Here is a 14,026-nt window from a genome sequence, read left to right on the forward strand (position 1 = left end):
CTCCCAGAAATCATAACACTTCTCACACATGCAGCATACATCTTTCCCTTCAGCTTCAACGACACTCCCCTCATCAGCACGCCACTCAGTTCCCGAAACTTCTTCCATGCACATCTCACTCGAGCAACCGTTGCCGAGTCTGATCCACCTTCTCCATTCAGCATGTCTCCGAGATAGCAAAATGTTTTCACACGTTCCAGCTTCACGCCATCTCCAAGATCCAACTCAACATTTCCTCCATCTGCAGCTCCCTCTGTGCACACCTTACATTTGAATGTAGCTGCCAGACTGGTTAATGACCCTCTCAGACCACTACATTTTTGATGAACCCACTCAGCGCACATTGTACATTGAATGGAGTTCACTCTGACACCCTTCCTGCACACAGCACATGGCCACTTCCCAGTTCTTTCCACCTCACCACATGCTTTACCACTTGCCATCACCTTCGTCTTTCCTATATTCACCTTCAGACCTTTTGTCTCCATACTTTCCTTCCATTTGTTCATCTTTTCCTTCAGTCCATCCATACTTTCCGCAATCAACACCAGATCATCTGCATACAACAACTCCCACGGTAAACCCTCCTTTACGGTCTGAGCCAGCACCTCCATCACAGCTACAAATAGTAGTGGACTTAGTACCGACCCCTGATGCACTCCCACCTTCACCTCAAACTCACCACTGTTCCCGTCCTTCGTCCTTACAGCTGTGCGCGCTCTTTTGTACATTGCCATCACAACTCTGATCAACCATTCCTCCACTTCTAACTTCCTCAATGCCCATGTCAATACTTCGCGTGGTACCCTATCGAATGCTTTCTCCAGATCAACAAACCCAAGAAACAACTTCTTCCTCTTCTCCATGTACTTCTCCTGAAACTGCCTCACAATAAAGAGCGTGTCTGTCATTCCTCTTCCTGGCATAAATCCAAACTGCATTTCGTCGATCTTCACCTTCTTCCTTATCCTCCTCTCCAACACCCTTTCCAATACCTTCAGTCCATGCTCCAATAACTTTATCGCTCGGTACGAGCCACACTCCAGAGGGTCACCTTTCCCCTTGTATAGAGGGACAAGGGTACTCAGTTCCCAATCCACTGGAATGCAACCTTCTTTCACCACCAGATTACAGATCTCTGTCATTCTCTTCACACCCCAAATTCCTGCTGCCTTCAACATATCTCCCACAACTCCTCCCGTCGGCCCTCCCGCTTTTCTACTCTTCATTGCTTTTATCGCTTCCTCAACTTCCTTCTCAGTTATCTTCTCTGCCAGTCCTAAAACTGGGTTACTCTCTATGTTGCCATCCCATTCATTCTTTGTATTCAACAGCATTTCCATATATCTTTTCCATCTTTCTTTAATTCCATCTGGGTCCACAACGATTTGTCCCACTTCATCCTTCAAGCAACTCACCCCCATCACATCACACCTCTCTTTCGCTATCTGCTTTGCAATCCTGAATACCGCTCTCTGACCCTCTTCCGAATCCAAGCGTTCTCCGAACATTTTCCTACATGTCTCCTGCGCCTTTGCTACCTCTTTCTTTGCAGCCTTCTTTACCTTGCAGTCTGCCTTATAACTTTCATGCTCTGCTTTTTCTGCTCCCGTACCCTTCGCCTTCTGCCACTCCTTGAACTTCTTCCTCTTCTCGTCAATCCTCTTTCCAACTTCATCATCCCACCACCATGTTTCCGAGTGCCGCGGTGGTCCTTTTGTCCATCCACATACCTCACCAACGGCTCCCAACAGACTATCTTTCATTGACATCCAACCACTTTCAAGCTCAACCACATAATCCTCGACCCAACTCAGCCTCTCTTTTAATGCCTCCCTTACTGTCACCTCTTTCAACCTCCAAGCCGTCATTATCGGTTGGTACTTCACCCGCCGAGCTCTCCTCGCACCCTTCACCCTTATGTCGCAGACAACCAAGTGGTGCTGTGAAACAGCCTCCTCCCCCAGGATCACCTTTGTGTCCCGGAGGTGCCCCCTATCTCGCCTACGCACCATCAGGTAGTCAACAGTTGTCGTCGACCCACCTGACGTGTATGTAACAAGCTTATTATCCCCTTTCTGGAACTGAGTATTACAAATCAACAAATCAGCTCCATCAGCAAACTCCAAAATCCTTTCACCTTCTCCATTTCTCACACAATATCCGCAACCCCCATGAACTCCCTCAAAACCATCCATACTCCTTCCCACATGTCCATTTAGGTCTCCTCCTACCACAACAACTTCCTCATCTTTCACGTTTTCCATCAGCTTCTCTATCGCACACCAGAACTTGTCCTTCTCTTCATCGCTCCGACCAACCTGCGGAGAATATCCCGAGATGATGTTCACCAAGAGCTTTCCAATCATTTTCACCATCATCAACCTATCACTCACTCTGGTCACACTCACCACACTGTCTACAAACTCCTCAGAAAACAGGACACCAACACCATTCACGCCCTCCGGGCACCCTTGCCACACAAACTTATATTTCTGTCCATGCCTACCCTTCACCATTCTCACACCACTTCCCTTCCATCTCGTCTCTTGCACACAACATATGTCCACTCTTCTTCTGACCAATACTTCCACCACTTCTCCTGATCTCCCTGTCATTGTCCCTACATTCCATGTCCCAAACCTCAGAAACCGATCTCCACTTCGGGCTGTACCCTGCCCATTGGTAGTTGTAATTGTCATGGTTCTCTTTTTGAGGCAATGTTTTTATGGCCTGATGCCCTTCCTGACGCCAACCCTCTTAGTCGCCTCTTACGACACGCAGGGATACGGTGTACCTATTCTAACCAGGGTACACACCGTACACACCGGTCCAAGTCAATTCATGTAAAACTAAAAGCACAAGGATGGCCGAGTCGTCCTCCCAAATACATTACACATACAAGCTCCTCCACAAGCTTGAGATCACCATTGATAACAAAGAAAAGGTTCGTTTACACTGCACGTTAAGTAGCTAAGATGGCCAGGCGTACAGAATGTAAACGCAACACTTTCGAAGGTGATGATGCACGAAAGAAAATGCTTGATGCTTGATGAAATGAAAATGAAAATGCTTGATGAAAATGCTTGGTGCACGAAAAAAAACGATCAATAAACTATAATCCCAAATGGAGCACTCCCAAACATACCCAAATACAGACAAAGGGAAATCCAACTGAAAAACAGAGGTGTGATTTAGTGGGCACTTAGTCTTAAATCGGCTGGTGTATCTCGTCAGGAATCGTCAAAGATCGTCCGAGGCCCTGGCGTCTTTGCGCATGAAACACACTCCTTGGCGCGAAGTAGGCCTTCCGTGTGAAGGGAACGGCCTTGGCGTGCAGCTCGCTCTTCCCAGCCGTGCTTGTCCTCACGGTCTGCACGGAAACCACAGCTCTCCGTTCACAGTTCCCCTCCTCACGACCGACCCCAGCAAGACGTCAGAAGACGACCGCTCCTGATGAAGCCGGGACTCGAACACGCACGACGTGAGAATGTCTTGCCTGATCAATGTACCTCCAAATTGGCTGGTGTATCTCGTCAGGAATCGTCAGTCTGAATATGGGACTCAAAAAGAAAAGTTTCTCTCCCACGAATCATGGCCGTTGTCAATTCAATTAACATGGAAAAGTGGGGTTGTAAATTGATCTTGTTAGGACAGAGGGAAAAAGGGAGATCAGGAGGAGGGTGGTGGGGACGACGACAAAAAAAATCCACCATTTGCAAAATGCCTCATGGAATATTATTTCTCTGTTGCTAATTCAGTGTTTTAAAGTTGACCAACTGCAAAGGTACCGTAGTCTGGCCACATTCAACCCTTCCTCCACACTCCCCACTGATAATAAAGATGGCCGCCAGTCAGCTTGCTCTTCTGAGACCCTTCATTCCAGAGAACTAATTAAAAAGGGGTCGTTTACCTATTGTGGGAAAGAAAAGCAAAATTCTCCCCACCTCCCTAACTAAATCCTCCTACCCTCCCACTTTTATTCTTCTCAAACCTCTTTTCCCTCCTCTTATATTTTTCTTTCAATTTGTCCAATTTCACCTCAACCCACCTAAATGCCAATGCTCCCACATCTTCATGGCAAGGAATAATACTGCATCTCAGCTGAAGAATATGGGTGGCGGGATGGCCTTGAGGTGCATGCATTCGCCTCCAAGCTGTCTAGCTGGGGTTTGAATCCAGACCCAGCTATAAAACTCTCATCACAGGAAGCATGATTCATCGGTGTGCCGTCATTGAATGGATGTTAAATGGACATCCCGTCTGCCAGCATGAACTAGTGGACGTCAATGATTTCACGGCGTCCTTCGCGAAGAGTAGGTGAGCGATCACCGGTACCATAAACAAATTCCAAATTCCTGTGCTAACCTACAGGGGGCAATGCATCAGTGGCACAGCTACAGCCTAAGCCAATCATGCTACCCCACAGCCTTGTGCCACACACGAAAAAATAAGAAGCTGTCAAATGAAGCTACCTCTACATGCATAAAGCTACCTCTACATACTTTAATATACAGTGAATGGAAATAATGGCACTTTCAGTCAATGATTTGTCTGACACCTCTTTTTCCACACTTGTGTAAACACCTTCCACATCCTCTTCAATCTCACTCTTCCCTTCAGGTCTTCAAGACAGCTGTCCATCACCATCTCAGATCATCCCCAATCCAAAACCATGATCTTCTCCACACTCGTTAAACCACGCTCCATCCATCCCCACCCCAAAATATATTTTTTACTTCTGTATCCATCTTGTCCACCCCTTGCATTCTCCCCTACCAATCATCATTACCCCCAAACCCCCATTTGTCTGTTTCCATCAATTTACTCCCACGCCTTGCTGTTGGCATTTTCCACCATCTCCTGCTGTTCCTTTTGTTCTGCTGCATCCTGGTCCATTCTCTGTTGTAGCTCTTCCAAGAGCCTCGACTCTGTATCGAAAAAAAAAAAGTAAGCACATTGCAAAACCAAGGGTGGTAGCTCATTTTTAACCACAGAGGTGTCGTATACCCAACCCCTAGAGAAATCCCAGGTGTGTTGGGTAAAAAAAACAAGTATCTCAATGTGGGACATTCAATAAAAGATCATTCAGTACACTGAGGTTGAGGAAGGTAACCACCTCCATTTCAAAGATGGAAGAAAAATACTCTCATTGCTGATAAGATTGCACACACTTACTCGTTGAGTCTTGGCTCCGTGTACCTCAAGGAGCCTTTTTGACGCAGTCGTCGCGGAGATGTTTGGGGGTTGTATTGCAGGCTTAACGCCAACTGGTAGGATGGGGATGCCGAGTTAAACGATAATTTGCCCAGGTTGGAAACCTCCAGTAGGGGACTACCGATGGAATCTGCATGCCAGGGAAAATTGCATCAGCGATAAAACAAGGTGTAAGAATACAGATGCAAACTTTGAAAAAATATATACAACACAACACAACACAACACAACACAACACAACACAACACAACACAACACAACACAACACAACACAACACAACACAACACAACACAACACAACACAACACAACACAACACAACACAACACAACACAACACAACACAACACAACACAACACAACACAACACAACACAACACAACACAACACACACAAGTTTTAGAACACCTCAATTTTTATTGAAATTTACACAGTTTAATGTCTCAATGTACTCTGAAATTAAGCATGGAACAAATAAACAATTGGAGATAAAAAATAAATCATGGAATCATTTTGTTTAACAAAATTTAATTAAAATTTTTGACTCAGCAAAGTAGCCACCTTTTGCAGATATAACCGCCGAACACACTTGTGGCATTCTTTCTACAATGGAAATCAAATGTTGTTCGGGAAGTTCTTCCCAACACTGTTGCAGAAGTTCCCACAAATGTGTTGCACTTGTAGGTTGCTTTGCTTTCACCCTTCTGTCCAGTTCATCCCAAAGCAGCTCGATGGGGTTTAAGTCTGGAGACTGCTGGCCATTCCATGATTTGACGCCTACCGTCTTGTTCTTTTCCTCGAAGGTAGTTTTGACATAGCCTGGAGGTGTGTTTAGGGTCATTATTGTTACGAATTTGGTAGAGCAATATGTCGAGCAGAGTAGATCTGAGTAGGTAACATGCTTCGAGATGTTGCGATAGGGAATCATGTGAAAATTACATGTCAATTAGACCAACGGTTGCAGAGAAAACGGATTTTAAAGGAAATAAACCTGTAAAATGCTGGTGGAAGAGGCATACATACATACAGTGCCTCTAGAAAGTCTACACCCCCTATAAAAAAAATTCACCTTTTATTGCCTTTTAGAAAATCAATTAAAAGTACAAAACTAGAATATCTGCGGGTTGACGTCAGGAAAGGCATCCAGCCATAAAAACATTGCCTCAAACAGGGAACCATGATTGTCATGGGGCCCGCAAGGCTTACCCCCACTATAGCGGGGAAAAAATGGCCTTAAAACGATCATTCATTCAGTCATTCACACTGGTTTATTCTGTTTTCACAATGAACCAAACATACACCGCTTCAATCTAGAAACTTTGCAATAACGACAAAGGGATTGCAGTGTTACGATTATATTTACTGTATTATTAGAATTAACCCAATTATTATAATAACGAAAACAATACTGCTGTAATATAATAATAATAAGCTTCAATCTAGAAACATTGCAATAACGACAAAGAGATTGCAGTGTTACGATTATATTTACTATATTATTAGTACTAGGGAGATACCCGTGCTTCGCATGGGTGGGAGGCCAGAAGCAAACAGGCAATGCAGATATGGCGAATGCTAAAGCATGAAACCAATAAATTCCACATTCCTGTAGCACCTTCAGTCGCACGTCAGACATGGACAGCAAGTTCGTGAAGGACTTCCATGAAAAACATACCCGTTCGCAAACAAACGGGTACGTTCACGTATAGAAACATCAATCGTGGGACCGTGGCGAATCTGCATATATGGCGATCCGCGAAGTTCACGTTCAGAAAGTATAAACCATCACGGCATATCGTCATTCACTTGAACTCTATCTCTTTTTTCATTCCAAACAACATAACTCCAATTAATCACAAAATAAACTTTTAACAACATTGTTAATGTTTCCTTAATTGTAAAAACTACCAAGTCAACAGTGAAAAGGATTTTGAGCCGATAGGTGTTACGGCTTTGGCAAGATCGATGGAGACAGCGATCTGTTAGCGTATTCACCGCCCAAATAGCTATGTGGAATTCTCTCATGTAGAGATTAAACGGCGTTTGAACTTTGCCCGAGGTCATTATTTACTTTTAATGATGTTTATATACGAATGATGTTTAATGATGTTTATATTGGTTTTGGGTCGTCCTTTCCGCATATCTCGTGGGATTGTGAGTTGGAGAGATGGCCGTGATGGCGGGGAGCGGGATGGAATTCTCTCAAGCAGGAATTCAACCCGTGTCCTTATAAAAGGTCTTTGTCCGAGGTCACCGAGTCCGATCGGTGCAGCCGTTTTTGCGGCACCCGGGAAAACAACATCGTCACAATGAGAACAATGAATGTTATGCGAATGCGAATGTTATGCGGGAATCCAAACTTGAGAATGCTGGAGACTAAAGCTGAAATTGGGAAAACTAAATAGCCTATTTTACTCCTGGAGATCCCAGGATTATCCACCCAAAACATCGTCGAGATCGGTTCAGCAGTTTTTACGGTACCTTCAAACAGACAGACGGACGGACATTTGGTGAATTATAGTAAGATTAACCCTATTATTATTATAACGAAAACAATACTGCTGTATTATTATTATTATTATAATAATAATAATAATAATAATAATAGTAATAATAATAGTAATAATAATCGGTTTATTCCAAAAAGACTTTCGCAGCCATAGGCTGAATTAGTCAATTTACAAATACTGCATTTTAATTACAATAATAAGTTACAATAATAATATAAGATGCAAGTTATAAAATGCATTTACCAATATAAAGTTATTTCAACACAAAAAGGACAGAAGGAAAATATGAAAAGCAATATAAAGTATTGCAATTTAAAATACCAAAATAATGAAGTAGATCAAAACAATCAATTGTGGTCAAGTAGACCCAGAGTGGTGCACAATAAAGGCACCATGAAGTGTAGCGAAAAGATAATAATAATAATAAAGCTGTACCAAGCCTCTCCATGAAGTTTAACCAGACCGAAGAAGCCATGGAGGCTGCAACATTGACTGTCTCCCAGACCTCCATCCCACAACTTCGGCGATACCCACAGCATTTGCTCAGAAAAACACAGAGAAGTGCCAGGCACATGCAGCAGAGAACACCAAGGTCCATACGCAGACCGAGCAGCGGGCGGAGGGGCAGAGGGGCACTGGAACGAGCACGGTGGTGGGCCCGATGGCGAGCAGATCAAGTCATGAGCAGAGGGAGGGCAGCCGTGGCAGGAAGGGAGTGCTCCTTTATGATGCCAGGGCAGATCCAAAACGTTGCCGACAAAACCAAGAAGAAGCATGCAACACCAAGCCAGGACCGGGTGCGCAACGGAGGGCCGGGTGTGCAGCCAGGGGCCGAATCCGTCGAAATTCAGGGCAGTTCCCGTCTAGCCAGCAGCCCAAGGACAGCACAGGCACAAAGGCAAATGCAGAGCCAAGAATACGGCACCACTCATGACTCGAAAGTTTTCAGGCATTCTTCCATCACGATCCTTGCTCAAAACCCCGCCAATGAAAACCACCGCCAGAAACCTCCCAGCCACTGCAAGAGCGGCCCGAACGGTCATGAACCCGAACATCACAAAAACCGCCACATCCACGAACAAGGCACGCAGTCCATGCTGGCATGGGATAGAGGGTGCACCTCACCGGCACCAAGACCATCAGAGGGTCGGTCAATGCAGAACCACATAGGCCTCAGAGGAAGAACCCCAGCACCGAACCGTGCGATACAGGGAGCTCAAGGTGTCTGGACACTTGGACAGTCATTATGAATCCATATTGAAGCATTGGAATTCTCACATTTGATAAATTTAAATATGAATTAAAATAAACCAAAAACAAAACTGCAAAACCTATGGACTATTTTCTCCACGAGACACACGAAAGAGACCGGCTAATCCCGGTATTAGTTTATTCTATGGTTCGAGTCAACAATGAACCAACCATACGCCGCTTCAATCTAGAAACTTTGCAATAACGACAAAGGGATTGCAGTGTTACGATTATATTTACTATATTATTAGTATCAACGCTATTATTATTATGAAAACAATACTACTGCATTAAGAAACCTGGGCTAATTTGTCCGAAGCGGCCTGGGGATGAGCCATGAAGGCATGAAGCCCAAGGTCTATAAGTAGTGTCATTTGAAGACCCGTAATGCCAATGCTTTCAATATTTGATGATCATTTTAACAATCGGTTTATTTCTGTTTCACACTGAATGAAAAAGTAGGGCATGGCGATTGTGATATATGACAGGTTCGACAATACGTTCAGCCTGAACGAAATTGGAATCAAAATGGCGGTGTCTAGAGTCAGCCATTCCTGTAGGTTTCCAACCACCATAATGACAACAGACGTAATCACATCACCCTGTCATGTGATCAGATCCTCAGCTCTGATTGGTATATGTTTGAGGGGACATACATACATACATACATATGGACGGACAAACACTGTTCTAGACAGCTTTGCCCAATGGGCTATGCTGTAAAAAATAAAAACTCAGCCGTGCATATAATTAGGAGGAGCATGAAGGGGTGTTTCGAGTTGCGATTGTTGAAAAGAGATGCAGAAGAGATCGTTACATTAATTCCGTCTTTGTCAGGCGGCAGGCACTGAGAAACCTATTTATTCGGATTCTGCCTGATAGGCGATTACCCGGGGGTCCATAAGGGCATGTGACAACCTTTGCGTATCATCTTCTTCATTGTGTCGTACTCCACCTCTCTTCAGGGCAGAGCCACTCAAATTATCCGCTCAACTCACAAAACCTCATGACAAAGTTATGTGGTTTTGTCTGTGTGGTTTCCAGATTATCCCCAAACTTTCAGACTAAACACTGAATCCGGTCAGATCCAACAGCAAAAGCATGCATGGTCATTCGAATATCTCAAATTATAGGCAAATACCACAAATGCAAGCCCAATCAGTTGTTTCATTGTTCTAGCAAACATTTCAAGCACCAAACCGATTAAATGGTAATGTGACTGCAAATGCCATTTTGAAATATAATAACAACAAACACTTGCATTCTTTCAGAGCCTTACCTTTACTAGGTGTCTTGCATTGAGTAGCATTACGCAAAGGAAAGCAATGTGGCGAGGTTCCATGCGTTGGTGGCAAAACCTCTTCATTTTGCCCCTTTCGAGGTCCATCTGTTGGCGTGATAGTGTCTGACCTTACAGAGCATCTGTCACCTCGTGCGGTTGGGCAAGATTGTGTTTTGTCATCCATATCTGCGCTTGTGAAATATGGAGACTGGTGGAGGTTCTCGCCCAGCTCAAAATTGAAAACCTTCTGTGGTGACAGATTGCTCATTCTTACTTGTTTGGTCTTCGGCGTTGTGCATTTTCTGCTCCGTTTCCAAGCTTCAATCTCGTTCTCAGGCGATTGTTCTGGCTGAAGGTCCCTCGGCATTTCGATTTCTTCTGACGTAACTACTTTTTCATGCAGACGAACTTTGGTCTTTACTTCCACGTTTTCTTTGTCACATTTCACTCTGTGGGAGGCCTTCCTTCTCACTTTGGGTTGTGACACCTGTCTGTTCTCCTCATTCTGATACAATGGCTTCTCTGTAAACTCAAAACGAAAAATTTCACCAGGAGATTGTGACTGCTGTCCATGTACAATGGGCAGAATACTTTCCTGAGCACCAGTGATGGTAATCAAGGGCGAAACCTCTTCAATGTGCATTTCTTCAGCATGTCCATCCTCCATCAAGGCTTTAGTTACACAACGTTTGGCATGCGACACGTGACCCACAGTCTGTCGACGCATTTTGCGCTCTGCTTCAGAGGATTGTCCCACAACTGTAATTTTGTGGGCAGGCTTTAGTTTTGATCCCCGCTCCGATGAACGCACTTTGCGAACAACAATCGAGCTAACTTCCTCTGGTTCAATCTCAGAACTACAATCTTGTGCAGAGCCTGCTTTATCGCCAGCAGCAACACTGCAATTCGATGCTCCACTATCAACCTCCTTGCAATTATTCAACTCCTGTCCTCGTTTCTCAAAATTGCAAGAAATGCTGGTAGTGGCTGAATCAACACCTTGCTGCAAACCAACTTGTGCAACTTTGACATTCGAGCTCATATCCATATCTGCAACGTCAGACATTGTCACTTGGGTTTTATGATCTTCTTTATCCTCCAGCCAAGGCAAAGTAGTGCGAAAGCTGCGTGGGGAGTTTTGGCGGCGACACGTGACATTTAAGTCCCAATTTGGCACAACAGTGGCTTGCATGTGCGACACATCTTTACTAGAACTCCCATTTTCTGGCGGTATTTGCACGTTAGATGTCAGGGTGTTTTCCAGTGGTGGTTCAGGATTGTTGTTAAAGATGGGTTCTCCGTCAGGTCGTTCTCCTTGAACAATTGTTTTTTCTTGCTGCATGGAGCATCTCGAACGATTAGGCACCCTGTGGGATCAAAAGAAAAGCTTGACAGTTTAGACTCCAAGTACAAATAAACTGCCAATGGGTGAGAACTGTACCAGGCTCCATTAATATCATGGCAGATGTGTTAATAACTTAAGTTTATGACATCACTCATTGTAACCACAGCTTTAATGTTTGCAAACATGATAACCGGTGTAAATTCAGACAGCTTCAAACAAATTATTTACTGGATTACAGAATATCATGGCATTAAAAAAAAAATCCCTCAGCAAAGGGCTGCAAGAGGCAAAGATAAATGTGATGTAGCAAATCGAGCATAGAAAAAAAGGAATGGTTATGATTTTGTGTGCTCCTGTATTAATCATGGTTCCTGATGTTGTACCATAAGAACCGCTACATTAAGCTATAAATCGCACTTCATCCTCTCTCTGACAGGCTTTTAAATCAGGCATTTTACAATTACTAGTACCCACCCTATGGGCAATCTTGTTCCAAGCATACAACACCTTCTTCTGACACGTACCTTTATTTGGGCGGTGTATAGGCAACTGACAGCTGCCTCAATCGCTCCCGAAAAATCAAATAACCCGGGTTACGTGAATGAAGCAAAAACATGTCCACAGCTTATAATTCAAAATACGTCACTGCACTGGAAAGCATGGGGACATGAATACTGCATTGTAAAGGGTGGGATTGTAATACCTTCTCCCACCTGGAGGTGGTGCTACATGATACACATTTATATTGAGAGTTTGCGTCACCCCCATTCCCCACCCCCTCCCAAGACTACAGGCAAAGATAAAACACCCCTATACACTAATTGAATTGAGGGTTTGCTCATCCTATGTAGCAAGTCTGGATGTAATCTGCCCAGAACTGTACAAGGAGTAGCACATGCGCACGTACATCAATTTATAGTAAGGATACGTACGGTACAGCAATTTTTCTTCCAAGTAAATCGATTATTAACTTTCCAATGGTACTATTTTTATTACTCTACAACACTGGTTCCCAACCTGTGGTACGCGTACCACTAGTGGTACGCGAAGGCCTTCCAGGTGGTTTGCGACTCAACCTTTAAAAAAAATGATTTGGCCTGATAATTTTTTTATTTCTGATTTCTGATATATTTCATGATTTCCGATGTGCTGTGAGCAAAGTTATGCCCCGCATCGACCAGCTGGTGGAGAAGAAACAGATGCAGCCCTCGCATTAAATTGTGTTCTTTGTTGACAGTTAGTTCATTTGTGTGTTCTACTTGTGAATAAATTGATATCTTATCGAATTGAGTTTTTCTGGAATTAGGTGGTACGCAGATTGAGATTTTCTGGAACCAGGTGGTACGCGGCGACGGTACGGGACCTCCAAGTGGTACTCGATCAGAAAACGGTTGGGAAACACTGCTCTACAACCACAACCACAGGAACCCTTCAGAAGAAAGTGTAACACACCTTGGTGTCTAGTATTACATCCAGGCAAGTGGGTTTCTATTCACATCAATATGCACTTGGAACAGGATTGCAGATTCAAATGGACAGCATAAGAGGATAAATTACAGCAAACAGGCTGTTAATGTTCCTACAAAGTTTTCTTCTGTTCAAAAGACAAATGTTTGTGCAAAAAAAAAAAAAAAAAGTACACCCTAAGTTATTTAACAAACAGCAACCTCAACTTTGATCAATAACAAAAACAGCCCTCAAAAAAGTGGTCTGAATCCCAAAGTACATGTAACGTTTGATCCGAGGCTGAAAGGATGGCATACAAGTATGCACACTCACCTATAAGCTGTCTAGCCTGGGTTCAAATCCCGACGCAGCTATAAACCCAGTGTTTCACAGGCAGGGTGAATCATCAATGAGTGTGCCGTCCATCAGTTGGACATTAAACTAGGCGTCCCATCTTCCGGCATTAGTTGGTGGACATTGAATATCATCCCACGGTGTCCTTCGCAAAGAGTACGCAAGCTATCGCCAGCACCACGACCAAATTTCAAACAAGCAGAGGGCATTTGCATCAGCGGCCCAGGCGCACCCTCAGCCAATTATGCTATTGCACAGCCTTGTACTGCATATGAACGAAAAACAAAAATGTTTGAACCTTTCAAGTTCAGAATGAGTCTCAAGTGTTTATATCCATAACGTCAGTGTGATCAGTATCTCAACTTGGCAAACATTTTCAGTCTGCTTCACATGTTGGAAGCCATTACCATAATAGAGTTCTTCAAAGTTTTCACTGACTGGCAATCTCTGTCTTCTATCAATTGTTGGTTCTGACAGAACTTTTTCAATGTAGTCTTCTTCCACGGTTGCCCAATCTTCCTTCGCAGGCCAAACAAAAGAATCTGATTCCTTCACCTTCCTCAAGGTCACCAAATATCCATCCACTTCAACATTTAACATGTCACGAAGAGTAGGAGAGCTATC

General features: G+C 43.9%; 1 protein-coding gene across 1 annotated transcript in view; it reads right to left on the reverse strand.

The window, feature by feature from the left end:
- SGO1 (shugoshin 1) overlaps positions 1-14,026 on the reverse strand; it is a 57,188-nt gene that overhangs the window by 2,424 nt on the left and 40,738 nt on the right. The window contains exons 7-8 of the mRNA XM_068131412.2: positions 10,255-11,624; positions 5,179-5,347 (exon numbers count right to left, since the gene is read on the reverse strand). Coding sequence (XP_067987513.2) covers positions 5,179-5,347; positions 10,255-11,624 — 1,539 coding nt within the window. The remainder of the gene's footprint in view (positions 1-5,178; positions 5,348-10,254; positions 11,625-14,026) is intronic.

The sequence above is a fragment of the Myxine glutinosa genome, chromosome 1, assembly GCF_964187855.1.
Source record: "Myxine glutinosa chromosome 1, kmMyxGlut1.1, whole genome shotgun sequence".
Lineage (NCBI taxonomy): Eukaryota > Metazoa > Chordata > Myxini > Myxiniformes > Myxinidae > Myxine > Myxine glutinosa.